The sequence below is a fragment of the Anopheles darlingi genome, chromosome 2 (assembly GCF_943734745.1).
Source record: "Anopheles darlingi chromosome 2, idAnoDarlMG_H_01, whole genome shotgun sequence".
Lineage (NCBI taxonomy): Eukaryota > Metazoa > Arthropoda > Insecta > Diptera > Culicidae > Anopheles > Anopheles darlingi.
Window position 1 is genome coordinate 94,830,879 of NC_064874.1, and position 17,249 is coordinate 94,848,127.

The following is a 17,249-nucleotide window of genomic DNA, read 5'->3' on the forward strand; positions in this document are numbered from 1 at the left end:
CGAATTTCTTTATTTCACTATAAGTAAATTAATGAAAAATGCGAAAAAGCGTGAGTATTCATTTGTGCTCCATTCAACGAGTTGTTGCGCTACCGGGAGTATCGTAGTGTCCACAGTCAATAGATATTTAAGGTGGCTGGAATCTGCAAAGACGAACAACCATATGGTAAAAGCTCCCTAACGGAACCACTCATACACAAATGTACGCTAGCACAATCCGCCTACTCCAGCTATAAGAATCGGACGGTTTGGTCACACTGGTATGTTGATGGCAAGAGCACCTCCCAACCAAAGAGGCGAATCATATGAGAGCGGATCGGTGACCGTCTTAGAATACTTTCAATACACCACCCATCAACATTCGTTGGCTAGATCAAGACGCAACCTTTTCTCTTCGGGCTCAATAGGCTCTTCCTTTTTAATTTGTAGAGATAAAACCGTTTCCAGCGTTGCACCGTCGTCAGTCAGTTCGAAATCTGAATCGACAATCGGGTCCACTGGTTCTTGCTTTATCTCAGTTTCTGAAAGAGGCTCCATCTTCACGATTAACGTTTGTTGTTCCGCCGGAGCCAATTGACACTGGAGCTGACCATTCGTCTCGGCCGAAAGCCTTTTTTCCGCTCTTTCAAATGCTGCACTTTTGCCAGAAGATCTCGGAGTGATACTATACTTAAGAGTAAATCCAGCTTCCGGATTTCGTTGCCCATCACACAGCAATACACCGTCGAGAGATGCACTTTTCCTACCAATGCCAGCACTTCCATTTCGCTCGAGAATATCGCTTACATCGAGCGCTTCGTAGAAGCTATCATCCAGCGTCATGGTGCTCTCCTCAATCGGTGGGGAGCGATTTATGTTGATACTAGGCTCAATGTTTGCAATGTCCAGAAACTTTTCGTGCTCCAGCTTGTGCAGCTTCAAGCAGTCGTGGGAATAGAACAACTTCTCGCAGACTTCGCACTTGCCCACCGGTTCTTTCTTTACCTTGTACTTCATAGTGTACGTCTTCTCGCACTTGGTCCGGTCGAACGTGATGTCGAAGATGTCTTCGCCCTCCTCTACTGTACAGTCTAGCTGTACGATATGCTCCTCCTCGCCGTCCTCGTCGCCCTCGTCGCAGTCATCTTCAAAGTCTCCCACAAACCAAGCGTTCTGCTTCAGGTTCACTCTCTGCTTGCCCGATGCCGGTGTCTCCTGTCGCAGATCGATGTCACCTCCTCTACGAGGTTCCAGGTGAGATTCTTCGTGCATCTCAAGAAACTCTGGGTTCGCGAAACAGCTGCCGCAGTCGTAACACTTATAGCGTAATACATAACTCTTCTTTAGTCGAAGCTTCACTGCGTAAGTACGAACTTTCGTCCGGTCGATGCCTGTTTCATTGGCGGACTTTTGCATCGAAGCAATCTTCGCCAGTACTTCTGCCAATTTCTGGAGCAAGAAGTAGAGAGAAGCGGATCAAAATTTAGGAAGTACAAAGCAGACAAAATCCTGGACATTTCTCACCTCTTCGCCTGTTTTCAGCGTACGGTTACGGTTATTACGATACACGCGAATCGGGTTGACGAGCGGTTCGAAGCTCTCGAGCGATTCCATCCTCGAGCCGTCGTCTGGGATTATTTTCCGTTAACAAAAGTCCAAAAGTTGTTTAACGCCGCGGTGTTGTAATTCCCCGCCGTCTCTTGCTAGGAACAGCTCGGGGTCGATCACCATTTATCACAGACTTAAATCCCTATATATTGAAATTAATGAGAACGACACCGGGAACTGTTTACTGAGATGGCACGTCAACACCCAAAATGGTAATATCGTAAGAAATGTTGATTATTTTCCACTTTTTGAGGTTTTTTTTACAGATTTTACGGATTTTTCTCCCAACCAAAACAAAGACGGAAGACCCATGCAGCATACTACCCATGCAGCAGCGACTTCCACAAACTTCACTTCGCGTGCTGTTTACGAGACTTGCTTAAAGTGTTTGATTTTGCTGCGATTCTTCGGAAAAATCTTTTTTGCATTTCTGCGATCATCAAGACGAATAAAATCGAAACCGCATTTTGGGGTAAGTACCGAGAACGTGGAAACTAGAAATTGTGTGGAAGAGATCCAGAAAGAACTTGGGATATCGACAGAGAAGAAATTGTACAAAATCGTACATCTGCAAACTAGAGAAATTTGCAGGTTGCAGGTTGCAGGTTACCGCGCCTCATCGCAAAATGCCGGACTAGGTGGTTGATTTTATTTTTAATTACCGCCACTCAAACCTGCCGAGAATCATGAGCGGAAAATGAATCGCTTAAAAACGATGATCGCATCGGGCTATAAATTTTGTCTGTCCTTTATCGGACAACCTGAAAATGCGTTCGTTTCTTTTCGGCCTGGTCTCTACGCTCCGGATAATACTAACGGTATAGTACGGGCGCCATGACCGAGTTTCGGAGAAATCCGAAAAGAGACGCACTGCATTGATGCGTAAACCTTCCATTCGCACCCGCTTCGTACCGGTTGGTTAACTTTTTACTTATCTAATTCAATCATACAAATAATACTTTCACAGAAATGCTCTCTCTCAAGCGGTCCTAGTAACTCCAATTCCTCGATTGAAGATTCTACAAACGATTACCATCCTCGCGCAGCGCAGCACCAACAACTTACCACGTACCACGTTGTAAGTACGGTTGATCGCATCGGATCTAATGAGATTGATTAATTTGTAGTTTGGTTGGTTACAGGTAAAACTGGAGCAGCGGCAAGTTGCTTTAGATTCAGAAATATGAATGTAAATCGGTACCAAGCGGCCAAAAATTTGCAGCCGGCGCGATCGCTACGCACCCCAAATCTCAATTCGAACCGAAACGCTCTCGGGGACTATGGTTACGCGCCGCATCTAGCAGAACCATACCGTCCACAACAACCCCCTTCACGTGACGGTAGCAACTATGCCAACGGCAATCTAGCAGGATCCGCCCATCCCCCACGATCGAGCAGCCAATCCCGAAAACATGACGTTCTACGGACACCGGTTTCCGGAAATGTAAACTCAGGTGCGCCAGGATCATTGGCAGGCCGATCTACACCCACACTCGTAGCCACCGGGAGTCTCACGTTTAACGCGAGCTCATTATCCGTCGGTGCGAATTACGATGTTACCGTGTCCTATATCCAGAATGGACCAAAACAGTTCATGGTACAACAGCGATCAGCTGACGTTGCTCTGAAACAGATGATGAGCGCCTTAGCTCGCGTCCCTCTTCGAACCATCACCCGTAAGATGCAGCTCGGCATGCCTTGTCTAGGACGATACACTCCCAACTTAACAATCTACCGAGCACTAATAACGGCTATCGGTCGCGACGGTTTGTGCACCATTTCGTACGTCGATTATGGCCACACCGAAACGGTTCATCCGGCTAATCTCTACGAGATACCACCAGAATTCTTACGTTATGAGATTTTTTCGACGCGCTTTGCGTTGGCTGGCGTTCGGAAACTGGAGGATATCAATGCAGATGTTGCAGGTCTTTTCTCGCGCGTTGTGGCCGGTAAGCCATTGACTCTACGAGTGATGCCCCCGGATGGAGCTGCCTTCGTTTCGTACTGTGAGCTATACGACAATGGTGACAATGTATTCAATCGCCTACAGGCGCTGTGTCAAGCGAATTTGTACCGTTTTCCGGCTCCGGGAAGCTTGGTACGGGGAGCTAGTTATCCGGTTGTCATACGCTACATCGAATCTTGTGCGCAATTCTACGTTCACATGCTTGACAATGTCCACGCGTTCGATAAGATGATGGATGATCTGGCCGCCTATTGTCATAACGGTGGACATGGAACTGGTGGCGGTTCTCTGATCCCATCTGTAGTGGACATAGGAGACGCCGTAATTGTGGAGCTCGGTACAGATGATGTATATCGAGCGGTTGTAGTGGAAATTAGCCCTGTCCTTAAGGTGCGACTGATAGACTACGGTAACAGCCTGAAAATCGAACGTGGAATGCTACGACGTCTATCGCCTGCCTTTACACACCAGCGCCCTGAAGCATTTGAATGCTGTTTGGAAGGATTTGAAGGATCCATAGGGGATTCCTCGTCGCGTGAGGAGACCATTAACCTGTCTACGAAACAGCTCGAAATGTTATCGGAAGCAGCAGACAGCGAACGCAAACCATTCAAGTTGATCGTCTGTGATATACGTGAGGGCCTTACAATTGTCAATCTGTTCGACGAATCTCAAACGCCAGTGGCCAACATATCAAAAACACTTTTGAAACTGAAAAATCCCATCAAATTCAACAAAGAGTTGCAGAGCAGTCACCAAAAGTACCCGAAGCAGCAGCAAGTCAGTGTTTCCAACAGTCTTAACACAAAACTGTCTAACAGTGGCGAATCAGCTAAACTATTCTCCTCCAGCGGTGTATCATCGTCGGCAATAGCCAGTGACTACATCGATCTCACGACCGAAGAGTGGATTGGGCCTGTTCCAGGTAACCAAAGCTCCGGTTATGAGCAACAATTGCTTCAACCGCAACAGACGACTACGATAGCTAGTAATGAACTCTCACAGAGGAAGAATCGCGGTGGTGATAGTAACCGTAGCAGTGATAGTCGCGAATCGTCTTCAAGCGCAAACACAGGCAAACAGCAACCACCAGATATTTCTAAACAGATTTCAGTCAATGAATACACGCCAGCCTCCCAAACAGTAGCACGTAATGACATTCCAAGGTTCAGCAAGGAACGGTATGCCGAATGTAGACCACGTTACCTAGAAGCCTAGAATGTGTAATCAATGTTATTTCCTCATTTCTCCTCAGAATCCAAACCCCGTACTACTATGAGCATGATGATCGTGGCGGGCAGGAATCCGGTAGCGGAATCCAATCAAAGCATAAAGAAAAGTTGCAACCAGAAATTTTATTCGGGTCACTGTCTGATTCTGCTCAAATACATGCATCACCTGAGTTAGCCACCAACCACGAACAACAAAACATCGCTCCATCAGAAATCATCGAAAGGTGAGTTTGTTGCAATGTTACACATTTTGACAGTTTATTACATTATATGTTGCACCGTTTGTGGAGAAAAATATTTAAAAATTTATTCCTTCCTATCTTTTTTCCTAGCTATAAAGCGCCATCGGATGAATACTTACCATACAATAGTGCATTGCCAGAACAAATCGTCCCTTTAAACTGCAAGTTGGAGGTGATACTCTCATGGTGGCACTCACCGGAACAATTTTACGTGCGTTTGCGCATTGACGAGGAGCGTTATCAAGATCTCATGAAACAGCTACAGAAGCACTACCGCAACAAAAGTAACCAGCAACAGCACCATCAGAAACTGTTGCAAAACCAGCAACCAGACCCGAGGACATCGAAACTGCCCACCGGGTCTTTGGTGGTTGTACGACACCCAAAGCACAATACATACTATAGAGGACGCGTGCTGAAATACAACGAATCGAATCAGCGATACAAAGTAGAGGTCGTGGACGGTGGCAACAAACTCATCGTTTCACCGAGCGATCTCTGGATGGTGGAACGTCGCTTTGGGCGTTTGGCGCCATTAGCGATTTCATGTGCACTACCCGAAGTGCGGTTGCAGTGTGAGGTGAAGGAACTTCAGAACCGCATCGATAATTACCTGAACAATGATCAGTCGATCGAGGCTGTGTTTCTAGAGTTACGAGAAACCAAATATCACTGCAAGCTAAAATCCAAGGGCAACGACCTCAAGATGCAACTTATAAGCGATGGTTTACTTTCGCAAGTATTAATCGGTTGGTATTAAAATAACTGTTAAATCATTAACGCAACTACATTGAAAATGTATGAACACATTCTTATAATCTATTTACAGATGTTGATCTCTATCGCTTGAAAGGACAAACATTGAAGGTGCAGCTGATAGAATTAAAGAGCTTAACTAACTTCCGAGTGAAATTATGTGGCCATGATGCTATTTTCAATTGTCGTCAGGATGGCTGTGATGTTCACGCAGACGTTTCCAATATCGAGGATGAATTGCAAAGCATATACAAATACTGCACGGCCCAGGTGATTGATGTAACCAATGAAGAAAAGTAAGTTTATTTTAAATCCAAAAAAGGAAATCAATTGAAAGCTAACCATTCCATTTTTAAAGGTTGGTACTTTCGCTGCTTGTACCTTCACTAACGAGTCAAGCGCTTCCTACGATAACGCAAATGCCTATCCTGCTGAGCGAGTTCAATGTCTATGTTACTCACGTTGAATCATCCAACTGTCTCCATGTTCAGAATGTGCTGTGGAACGATCGTGTGACTAAGCTGATAGATGATCTATATGAGTATTACGAGTGTCAGCAACCGTCTGTTCCGTTAGCCGAACTTACTATGGGTGAAGTTTGTGCTTCACGGTCGCAGCATGATGGAAACTGGTACCGAGCAAAAATTGTCTCACTTCAGGATATCGAACAAATCGAAGTCCTGCTAGTAGATTATGGATCGCGTGAACATGTGAAGCATAGTGATCTTAAACGGTTGGCACCGCAGTTTTTAGAGTATAGTGCATTCGCTCATCGGATTTACTTACCGATGGCAGCTATTGCCGGTGTGGATGAGGAGCGAATCAAGCTAGAGATCACGCAGTTAACGGAAGGGTTCGAGTTGACTCTTAAGGTGATGGAGTTTCGAAATGATATTTGGATTGTGGACATTACGTCGAACGATTACAGCATCGTAAGCGTGCTGAAAGACAAGCAACTTGTCGCAGATTTGGAATACGAAAGCATATTTAATCAGCGTCAGACGGCCACACCAGTTCAAGGAGCTGTAGTGCGACCATCGGTCGAGGATCATGAGGGTAACACTCAAAAAAATCGCGCTCGTATTTGTCACGTGGATAATCCATGTCAATTGTTCATCCAGGTAGGCATGCACCCAAGAGACCATGCCAGCACAATGTTCAAAGCATTAATCAATGTTGTATTTTTGCAGCTCGAAAGTGACATGCGGGATTTGAATCAGCTACAGGAGACTCTTCAAATCATTTCCTCCTCCTTGCCGCCTTTGCGTGATTTTTCTGCTGATCGCTACTGCATTGCACAGTATTCCGTGGACGATCTATGGTACCGGGCTTTGATCATCGACAGTCATGACGATCTTATCATACAATTCGTTGATTATGGCCACACAGATATAGTAACAAGCAACAAAAAGAGCTCGCTACGCGATATAAATGATGATCTGATGCGTTGGAAAGTGTACGCCAAGCAGTGTGCTTTGCTCGTACAGCCAATGAGCCTAGAGTCCATGGCAGAAACGGGACGAAAGAAGAATACTTCATGGAAAGAGGTTGCGACAACAATCTTGCGCTCGTTGGAAGAAGTAGAGGTACAGTTCCTCGCAGAAGCGCAGGGTGTGCATTACATCAGCGTGCGATGCGGTGAAAAGGACATCGCGGAAATGTTGGTTGAGAAGAAATTGGCCGTACGCATGTACTACGTCCCATCCGGCCAGCTCTGCTTCACAAGTCACATCGACTCAATTTCCGAATTCTATCTACAGCTTGAGCGCGATATATATCCACTGGATACGATGTCCAATTATCTCTCAGATGTGAGCAAATTTCCTGATGTTGATCAACCACAAATTGGGATGATTTGCATTGCAGAATATCAAGACGATGAGCTGTGGTATCGCGCGAAGTTACTCTCTATTCCTCGTCCCGGAGAGTATGAGGTATTCTTCCTCGACTACGGCAACACATCAACCGTACGCAAACTAAAAGGGCTGGATTCATCGATTGCTGAATTGGCTAGACTTTGCACCAAGTGTAGCCTTCGTTTGCCAGAAAACGTTCGCAGATGGTCACCTGAAGCCGAGGAAAAGTTCCTGGAGCTTGCTGCTATGGGTCAAACCGTGTTCACTGTTCAGTTGTACAGCCCGGGACCGATCGCAGCCACTGTGGAATTGTTCCTCAATGGGCGTAACATTGTTGACCAGCTGGTAACATTATGTGAGAAAGGAAATCCCAATGGGGCCAGTGGTACGGATTCAATGAACTCCAGTTTCTATTTGCTATGTGAGGAAAACCGGCTTGATGATAGCTATCAACTTGATGATCAAGCCCATATTAGTCACGTAATCTCACCAGCCGAATTCTACATTCAAATCACAAACTGCTTCGATGCTCTGCGAAATATGGAAGAGTTGCTCGCGACTAAGGCGGCTCAGTGTGAGGTGATCACTGGTGAAGAAATCCATAATGGATTATTTTGTTTGGCTCAGCTGGCCACCAGTGGAAAGTATTGTCGGGGCCTAGTGCTCTCGGAAGTAAATGGTGGCCATTCAAAATACCACCAAGTACTACTGGTCGATTACGGCAACCGTGCTACGGCAATTGAGCTTCGTCGGATGCCTGAAGGCATCGAAGAAATCTCAAGATTGGCCAAAAAGTGTTGCCTCGAGCACTATTTGCCGACGGACGAGGAGGCACTAGGAACTAAGCGTTGGGCTCGTATTCGTAACCGTTTCATCGAGCTGACCGATTCGGGAAAGCAAGTGTTCTCATTCCAAATCGTACGCAATGATTGCGATCCAATGATTGTACGACTGTTCACATCATCCGGTGTCAATGTGGAGGATCACATAAAAGAAGGAGAAAGCACCGAGATGATGGATGCTTCTGTGGTGAATGTGTCCTCTGAGGATAATTCACTCAAGCGCCATAAACCCAAGCAAGCTTTCTTCCGAACTAATAGCGATTTGGATTTTTTGGAACACTGAAGCTTGGAGTCAATATCTTATGAAACGATCATAAACTCGTTCAATGTTTTTCGTGTTTTCTAAACGTACCGTACTTACGATGAACAAGAATGAAAGGGAAACGATACTTGACCGCCCATCAAACAAACGAATTATCGCTCATCTCATAGAACAGCAATTTTCATTATTCATGCTCCTTATTCAATGATTCAATTACATTGCTCTAGTGCTGTACAGTCGATTAATTTTCACCATGGTTTGCCACGCGAGCAATGTAAGCTAATTTATCAACAACAAAAACTTTAAGAACTTTTAGGGAAATAACTGATATCTTTAATTCTCTCTGGCGGTGCACTAAATAATGAAATCCTTAGAAAACTATTTTTATTACTTTCACTAATTGAATATTTGCAAGAATGGGGTGAGTGAGGGGTTTTTTTTCACTTTCCCCTGGTTTCGGTGATTTCGTGCGCCATTCATCAAAATCACTAAAGATTGCAAAAAGGGTAATAGAAGGAAAATACGAATTTAAATACAGGAATTTATTTTTCTCTGGTAATAATGGTTGTGCCTTTAAACAGCAGAAATGAAACTGATAGATTCAAGGGATATAATCCATACACATTCATCTAATACAATGGGATAATAGAAAAATTAATATTACCGTTTCGGGAAACCCTATTTCAAGCAATAGCCCAAAAAATACGAGTAAGAAAAGAGCGAATGTTAAAGAATTTATCAACGAGAGCAAGGGTTACTATATTTTTACACACCATAAAACGTTCACCAGTGTTTATCCAATAGAAATAAATGATAACATAGAGCAAATAAATCTCGCGATCTGTCGTTGAATATGAGACTATAGCTTTATTTACACAAAGACAAAGTTCTATGTAAGATTTTCCTATTACCATTCATCTTCGAAGTGAATGAGGGAGAGAATGGAATTGGCAAATAATAGCATCTCTGTCTATGCACATAAAATGTCTCAAATTTACTTTACTATAATTTATAAATGTGTTGCCTTTTTCGGGTTTGTCAATATCGTATTCTCGGTGCGTTTTTTTTTTTTTGTGTAAAAAGTCTAATTTGCGTTAACCTTACTCCTCACTGCCGTTCCTGAGGTTATAGAGGTTGCTGTGCTTAGTATCGTCCGTTTCAAGAGCCATTCGAATTGGCTACTCCGAGTGATCACTACCTTCTTCCTCCTCCTCATCACTATCCTCGAGTTCAGGCATTGGAAAACGAAGGATTGCCGCCACGCCGGTTAACTGTGCAAGTTCTGTAAGAAGAAAAATGCATAAATAAATTATTACGATGAGAATCCAGGTCCAGAACATCAAGAACTTACGTTCCCCAGAGACGTGCATACTGGAGAATATTTTGACTTCACCGCCGGAATCACGCACGGAATCAACGAGATGAACATATTCCTTACGTGCACCCACATCCTGGCATCTATGATATTTAATTGAAATGTATAATATTTATTCACACAGAATGTCGACATAACATCAATAAAGAGATGTTTTGGGCATCACTATAATCATTGTTAATGCCATTATGCCTAAACACTGTCTGTTGAGACTGCCGACAAGCATTTTATTAATAGACCAGTGGGACAAAGTTTCCACTACCGTTGCTTTCAACAAATCGCAGCCCGGCGATGTCGTTGAGATGATTCACGGTGCGTCGTTTTACTCGCACCGCGTACTTCAGTGAATAGGACGCCAAGAGGCAGCCAATGCATTTGAATTTAGGGTATGGAATTATGGAACATAGTGAAGTGTAATCACAATATTATTGTGTGAAAGCGGATCAAAATGTTAATACTATCTCCATCCTTCTATTCGTTTTTTAAAGATACTGATAACACAAATGTGTTGCAGCATGCCCACAATGCCCGCTAATGTTTATGCTCTTCCTACAGTATTAGAATTAGAATTCTTTAGTTGGACCAGGACCTCGTGAAGATTTATGCATCGTAAGAGAGAGGGATGGAACGACAGGATTCTATTTATAAAGATCAGCACTACTGGTGGCACTGATTTCGATCTCGGGTTTCGTTTTGACTGCTTTGCTGAAACCAAGAGACCATGGCATTATGGTATTATGCTAACCACTATTTAAATAGGAACAGTCGCACCACCATCTGCGGTAAGCAACTTCCAAATTGTGCATTCTCCGTCCATGGAATTGCACGAACAAATGGCAGAATCAACTACAGATCTTGAGAACGGGGCAGAGGAATATTTTGTTTACACTGAACTTTGATCAGTTATGTTATCGAGTGTAATGGAATTGACTGTAACCACATGCTGTTCAATGTTCCTTATAGATCAGCAAAATAGCACTCAAAGACAGACACTGAACATAATACTGAACTCATTTCCTCTTTTGTTGGTGACGATGAATAACGTTTCTCCAATCCGTAGGCGGGCAATTGACAAAAATGAACAATATTTTAAATGATATTTAAAAGACATGATATTGCATTAATCGAGGAATCGGTGTTTCGTTATTATTTATAGCGTGCCATCCATTTGAGCCATTCCTTGCGATCCTCAATCATTTCCGATCTTCATCAGATGACCATTTGACGAATCCTTACAACACGCGGCATACTGTATCATACCAATAGAAGTAACTCAATAATAAAAAGGTTCTTTGAGAAAGAAATGAGTTGTGCTTTGAAATTATCAACATGTTAACAAATATCCAACCAATAACATAAAGGCTTTGGATACCAAAATTCAGCCACGAATGCTAGAGGCCGAGCGAAAAAGAGAATGGGAGAGAAACAAATAAGTGCTCTCGAAGCGTGGAGAGTTCTCCGCTCGTTTAAATCGTGGAATAGTTTAACGGTTAATAAACGGAACCGTGGCGATTGCTACCAACATTTCGTGCCGAGTCGTCTTAAGAGCAGCATTAACGTTTGCTCCCTTGCTTTAGGTGGAAAACCGAATCACAGCATCCTCTGCATGGTTCCAAGCCCTTTCCAAACTATCTCTCCCTCTCTTTCGTTGTAGTAAAACCGGCTCAAAACAAGCCTAACCATTGTGTACGTCTGTAGAAAGTGTCGGCTTTTTGCCTTATCGCCTGTGAATACAAACTGAAAGTCGCGAGTGAAACACGATCGGGAATATTTCATTACGGTAAACAAAAAATATAAATCCGTTCTTTCGCTCTTCGATGAGCAACAGCACCCTACATAAGATGGAATCGCCCACAATCGTTGTCTTGAGTGAAAGTAGTCAAGTTCTGATGTTTTGTTTGTTGTTTTGTTTTGTTCTGAAGCTGGGAGGGTTGCTTAATATTATTCGAAATGTGTTGTGGTACGTGCTTAAATGACTCTCAAAGATGTCACAATGCGGAGCAAATGTTGATGTTTTATGTTGATGCAAGAGGGATGAAAGTCGCCTGCGCGACTGACTTGCATGGTTTGTCAAATATTTAATTGAAGAAGATTTTCTACAGGCCATATTTCATCTAAATGGTTCTTTACATTTCCTTTTGGCGCGTCTTAACATGAGGAATGTTTCAGTTGGGTAAAGACAAACAGTCTGCGAATAAAACAAAAAGTATGTCAAGAGATAAAGTGCACGTTTTGCGACAGATACGGTGCTTTACACCGGGTTTTAAAAAGACAGGATGTTTAAAAGAAGATAAAATGAAACGAGATCGTTTTCACCCTCCATTCGCCAAACGGTCGGCTACGCGTGTTTTGATGGATCATTATGGAGTGATCTGTATAGCGATGGATACAGATAACATAGCTAGCGGCTAGACCTGGAGGAGCTCAAATAAATTATTATGTGGCTGAGAAGGTGATCGATGGCAAAGAAATCCAGTTTCCATCGGTTTTGTTCGATACAAACTAAAAAGAGTAATGGCATGAAGGTGAAATGTGCCACGGTAACGGTAGGGCTATAAACTAGAATAGATTAATATTAGATTCATCTGTAAGTGTGCAGGTGCATAAACTACAATTGCTACTCAGAATTCAATCTTTTAGAAAACATTGCATCTTAGTAGGTATGGCTTTCAGAATTCTCGTGATGGATCACGATTCACAAAATGAATGTAATACGATCTCGCTGCTCTTATTTTTTTGCATTTTGCACCCGTGATCCGGTTTCGTCACCCACATACAACTGAGACAAGAGATCGAGATTATAGCAGAAAACCTGCTTGTATGAGTCCTCGATGCGTTGGTTGGAGAAAACCGACTGTCATCGAAACAAAGATGGATCTGAATTCCTATCCCGTGTAGCGGCCGTCAAGGTGTCCATTCACAGCATTGCTGAGTACTGAAAATTCCTCTTCCAACATTTCAGCTACTGGATAGTGAAAACTGCTGGTTAAAGCGGAGAAATAGTTGTGCAATAAATACATCCCCAGCCTATTCGGCAGGATCCGAATGTTTTAAATCGTTTGAACCATTCCGATAAACAGAAATGAAGAATTCCATTGCATACTGTCTATTACTGGATATATGCTATTAATGTATGATTGAAATTTTTTCGCAATGACGAATTTTTCGAAATAACGAAACGTTTTCCGTTTAAAGGAAAAATGCCTAGAATGTTACCCTCGTTGAAATTTTAAATCTTCAAGCTTTTCATTCTGTTTTTATCATAGTGTGTGTGCTTCCCGATAGAAGCACCTTAAAACAGAACTGAGGAATCGTTCTGGTCTTAGACCAACGCTCCCGTGGTGTGCCATCACGTAGAACACAGCAGCAGCAAGTCGATGACCTTGAGAAGAGTAGCAGTTACCAGAACAAAAAGCGAAAAGCAAACGTCTTGTGGAACCATTTGAATTTTTGCCGATCGATAACTGGATCTATGAACTGTGATGCTGGAACGAAAACCTGACTACTTCATAGGATCAAATGGGACCCCCGCTATGGAAACTCGCTGGAATAAGTCATCGACACATCGTTCACCAACTATTTCCAACAAGACATACTTTGCAGAAATGGGAATGAAAAACTACAAAACCGTGAAATGTGTAAGCAACATGGCAATCCAAAACGGACGACACATCCATAGCTCGATATCTCAAGCTCCCTCCAGTAGCAACCCCGGTAATAGCAGTATCATAACAACCGATAGCAGACGTTGGCATAATGCCAATGTATGTGATATAACATCAATCACCTCGACAAAGATCAAATTTGCAACCCATCGTAGTCCAGTACTATTGAAAACACCTTCACCAGTGTTACTTCGTCATCGAGCGAACAAACCACTTAATCACCGAAGTACTTCAACATCTTCCAGTCCGATGCACCGTAATACTGGAAACCTTCTAGTGCCGATTCCGTCCAAGTAAGTCATTCTGGTCCTAGTTCTTACCAATTTCTATAGAACAATTACAAAGACATTGGCCATCTAGGTCATTCAACAATTTAATTTTAAAAAAAATTCTAAAATAGAGGCTTGAAAATAAAACAATGATAAGTATAAAAGATTTGGGCTGTTGTAACACAGCACAACATTGCTGAGTATTGAAAATCACTTAAATACTGGCTCTGTTGTGACTATACCATGCAAATAGGTCAGTAAAGGGTGGTGTTGTCAGAGCGGTTGTTTAAAATGCCAGTTTTGCAAATTTCATATCGCATTAACTCTTTCTATTATTTTTTTTTATGTGTGGATTTTTTATATTTTTAGTCTACAATTTTTACTTTGAGCATTTAGTTTAGCGACACAAATAATAGCTATATATTTATATTTCTATATATTAATGAAGAATTCTTGTGTTGCTGTGAATGATCTTTTTTGATAAATGAAATCAGTCTTGTATGAAGTTGTGAATATAATATATCTGAACGCTGTGCTGATTGCTATAAGTACATCGACGTAATTTGTTGGCTAAATGTGAACAGTATTCAAATTACACGTGCGGGACATGCCTGTCCAATCACTGTTTGATTGATTAATGTGTACACCCCAGAAGATCAAAGTTCAATAACAGCCTCTAGCTCCATGTGTCGTTAAATAATTTAAAGCCACGCGATGCAGGGATGGCTGATATAGAATAGGAATTTCTATTTTGGAGGAGAAATCGCATTGCTTCCTTTTAAGGTCGTCGCTCAAGACAGTCAAAGAACAAGCGAAGGTGTCAAACGAAGAGTTGATAGCTCAAACTATTGTTAATACATTGTGGCTTGAATAACAATTGACATACCGCTAGGTTGGTACGCAAACAATAGTTACTTTTTGATAGTTCGTCTTACGCTAGTTCGTCGAATACGCTTAACGCAAGCTTTCACAAAACAATTGATGAAACGAAAGCAAAGCAGCACCACTTTTTCACATTCATAAAAACAACACCAATCAAATACCATTCCCACGATAGGACAGGCAGTGAACAAAGGCCAGTGACCGTATGTGCCAGATTGAAAATGTAGACAACCAGCAACCGCGTGTAGGTACCGCTAAACCACGGAAGGTCTTCACCATTCCCAAACCGTGGAAACCATAATCCGCCCATAATACTACGTTCGTAGTAATCTATCAATTAAACTAAACGGCCACTTCGGGCATCAGCTCTTCAAGAATCGGGGCAATCGCTGCATCGTTCGAATAGCGATAGATAAGTGTCAAATTACAGAGAAACAAAGTCGCTCGTCTATTTTCCGTAGAAATATTTTACGATTAATTACAATATTTTATTGCTCTCTCCCCCTAGGTGCTCCAAACCACACGCGCAATTAGATAATCGACTATCTAATCAACGAACTTATGATCGCCATGTTTTTGGTTTTTCTCAACAATCAGAGCAATTCGTGCTGCCTCCATTGCCCACTTGATTCATTTTGATTATACTTTCCTGTACGGTCATTCACCATTTCAAATAAGTTGTTATTATAAGTTCTCCAAACATGATTTGCCCGTGGTCGTGATAAAAAAAACCGATATCAATAAATAAATTTTATAAATTGTAATACCTCACTGATGACTTAAAAAAAAATAACTTACCTGAACAGATTGTCCGAAATCAGCAGAGTTTCTATCGCTTGAGCATCGGCTGCCTTGAGGATGTGTTTCCTTCCGTAGAATGCTTTTGCCGGTTCCAGTTGTAAAGTGGTGTAAAAGTTTTCAAGCGCTTTAACCTCGCCAGCTGCTTTCGTATCGGACATCTTCACTATCACAGCCGGATCTTGTAGAACCTCTACATATGAAAAGAAACAAATAGAGGATTAACAATCATGTTTGGAATCAACTGATATACAAATCTCACCTTTGAGCGAATGTTTGAAGCCCGAGGAAGCATGGACGAGCATAAATTTGCTTTTATTTTCTATCAGCACCTACCGTGAAATATAGACACCAATTTAAAATGCAAATAAGATCGATAAAGGAGTCCACTATACCTTGTTATCCGTTTTAACGGCCTGCTGGAACATGTATTCGTAGAACTGATCCTTCACGAAACCAGGGGATGCCACGAGGATGCATTTTACCACGTCAAAGTTCACGTGCCGTAGGATGCCTTGCATGACGGCTTCATAAAATTTGGTCAGTCCTTTTTCGTGTTGCTGTACAAATCCCTTTCGCTTACGTGGGATGGTCATATCGATCTTGCTGCGTACAAGCGTCATACTGGCCGTGATGAGGCAAACATGAGCAAGTCCATCCTGCATGATTACGGCGGCGACATCGGCATTCTGCGTCACGTCGCATGCCATCTCGATGCGCTCGAGAGCGATCGAATCCCATTCGGGTTTCATGAGCGTAAACGCGCGGTTCATTTCAAGATCAATCGTATGATAAGCACCCATCTGAAAGGGAAGTTTAATAAACGACCTGTACAGTTTTCACGCCGTCGCAAATATCTCACTTTCACAAATTGATTTTCCTCGATGTTGCGACCCTTGACACGTAGCATCTGAGCCTGTGTGTCGAAATCGATTGCCTCAACACTAATAGTAAGCGTGGTCCGAACTCGGCTACTGCTGGATGAGCCCGTCGAGGATTCATTTTGAACCTGAGCGAAATATAGCGTATAATATGATGATGCGATAACTGCTCAGTGTGCCTGTTTGTGGGATACTTTACGGGTTCGTCAACTCTATCCATATCAACCATACCATCGGCAGTGGCCAGTTGAAGATCACAACTCACCTTTCGGATGGTGCTTCCGCGCACTTGATCACCCTCGGCGATCAGATTGTAGGCGTGCCAAATATCTTCGGGTTGTTCGGGAACCAAGGTTACACTCCTGCAAGTGATGAAATTGATACCTTAATGGGACCGGCTTGGAAGTTCTGGTCTTCTTGCCCCTCACCCATCATTCTAGACTTACCCTTCTCCTGTTTTATCAACGTTTTTCCGCACCAGTTTCATGTCTGCGGCTTCTTCCTACGGAGCAATCCTGAGAGTCCGACGAAGCTCACTTTTTGGGCTCACATACGTTCAAGGTATTCTTCGCGCAAATTGGACATGATTTTTATCAGATCTTTGTGGTTTCTGATTTTTGTGGACAAATATGA

At 42.8% G+C, this 17,249-nt stretch overlaps 4 protein-coding genes across 8 annotated transcripts; 2 read left to right on the forward strand and 2 right to left on the reverse strand.

Annotated features, from left to right (window-relative positions):
* Window positions 1-12: 12 nt before the first annotated feature.
* LOC125949100 (uncharacterized) lies at window positions 13-1,906 on the reverse strand. The gene is made up of 2 exons (XM_049675800.1): window positions 1,504-1,906; window positions 13-1,428 (listed from the first exon to the last, which is right to left on the reverse strand). The coding sequence occupies exons 1-2, from the start codon at window positions 1,591-1,593 to the stop codon at window positions 355-357; spliced, it is 1,164 nt and encodes a 387-aa protein (XP_049531757.1). The 5' UTR covers window positions 1,594-1,906; the 3' UTR covers window positions 13-354.
* Window positions 1,907-2,557: 651 nt separating this feature from the next.
* Window positions 2,558-9,730, forward strand: LOC125949093 (maternal protein tudor). Its single transcript, XM_049675789.1, has 7 exons — window positions 2,558-2,665; window positions 2,730-4,737; window positions 4,812-5,012; window positions 5,121-5,779; window positions 5,860-6,082; window positions 6,145-6,907; window positions 6,977-9,730. Exons 2-7 carry the CDS (start codon window positions 2,771-2,773, stop codon window positions 8,765-8,767), a joined length of 5,604 nt encoding a protein of 1,867 aa, XP_049531746.1. The 5' UTR covers window positions 2,558-2,665; window positions 2,730-2,770; the 3' UTR covers window positions 8,768-9,730.
* A 41-nt stretch (window positions 9,731-9,771) lies between these two features.
* Window positions 9,772-17,204, reverse strand: LOC125949099 (protein pelota). 4 transcript variants are annotated; one of them, XM_049675796.1, is made up of 8 exons: window positions 17,063-17,204; window positions 16,882-16,978; window positions 16,598-16,744; window positions 16,131-16,538; window positions 15,998-16,067; window positions 15,736-15,928; window positions 10,098-10,204; window positions 9,772-10,028 (listed from the first exon to the last, which is right to left on the reverse strand). In XM_049675796.1, the coding sequence occupies exons 1-8, from the start codon at window positions 17,101-17,103 to the stop codon at window positions 9,925-9,927; spliced, it is 1,167 nt and encodes a 388-aa protein (XP_049531753.1). In that variant the 5' UTR covers window positions 17,104-17,204; the 3' UTR covers window positions 9,772-9,924. The 4 variants fall into 4 exon arrangements, with proteins under 4 accessions (XP_049531753.1, XP_049531755.1, XP_049531756.1 ...); XM_049675798.1 differs by lacking the exon at window positions 10,098-10,204; XM_049675799.1 differs by lacking the exons at window positions 9,772-10,028; window positions 10,098-10,204 and adding an exon at window positions 15,505-15,586.
* On the forward strand, window positions 13,562-15,586 carry LOC125949104 (uncharacterized). Of its 2 annotated transcripts, none has more exons than XM_049675804.1 (2): window positions 13,562-14,079; window positions 15,113-15,210. In XM_049675804.1, exons 1-2 carry the CDS (start codon window positions 13,604-13,606, stop codon window positions 15,162-15,164), a joined length of 528 nt encoding a protein of 175 aa, XP_049531761.1. In that variant the 5' UTR covers window positions 13,562-13,603; the 3' UTR covers window positions 15,165-15,210. The 2 variants fall into 2 exon arrangements, with proteins under 2 accessions (XP_049531761.1, XP_049531760.1); XM_049675803.1 differs by lacking the exon at window positions 15,113-15,210 and adding an exon at window positions 15,446-15,586 and having other exon boundaries at window positions 13,564-14,079.
* Window positions 17,205-17,249: the final 45 nt, after the last annotated feature.

Coding starts and splice junctions, on each gene's coding strand:
- LOC125949100 (XM_049675800.1), bottom strand. CDS start 1,593: ATGGAATCGCTCGAGAGCTTCGAACCGCTCGTCAACCCGATTCGCGTG. Junction 1,429..1,503: donor CGCTGAAAACAGGCGAAGAG/GTGAGAAATGTC, acceptor TTCTTGCTCCAG/AAATTGGCAGAAGTACTGGC.
- LOC125949093 (XM_049675789.1), top strand. CDS start 2,771: ATGAATGTAAATCGGTACCAAGCGGCCAAAAATTTGCAGCCGGCGCGA. Junction 5,013..5,120: donor CCATCAGAAATCATCGAAAG/GTGAGTTTGTTG, acceptor CTTTTTTCCTAG/CTATAAAGCGCCATCGGATG. Junction 6,083..6,144: donor GATGTAACCAATGAAGAAAA/GTAAGTTTATTT, acceptor CCATTTTTAAAG/GTTGGTACTTTCGCTGCTTG.
- LOC125949104 (XM_049675803.1), top strand. CDS start 13,604: ATGCTGGAACGAAAACCTGACTACTTCATAGGATCAAATGGGACCCCC. Junction 14,080..15,445: donor CTAGTGCCGATTCCGTCCAA/GTAAGTCATTCT, acceptor CTCTCCCCCTAG/GTGCTCCAAACCACACGCGC.
- LOC125949099 (XM_049675796.1), bottom strand. CDS start 17,103: ATGAAACTGGTGCGGAAAAACGTTGATAAAACAGGAGAAGG. Junction 10,205..15,735: donor ATTTCGGACAATCTGTTCAG/GTAAGTTATTTT, acceptor TAAATATCATAG/ATGCCAGGATGTGGGTGCAC. Junction 10,029..10,097: donor TATGCACGTCTCTGGGGAAC/GTAAGTTCTTGA, acceptor TTCTTCTTACAG/AACTTGCACAGTTAACCGGC.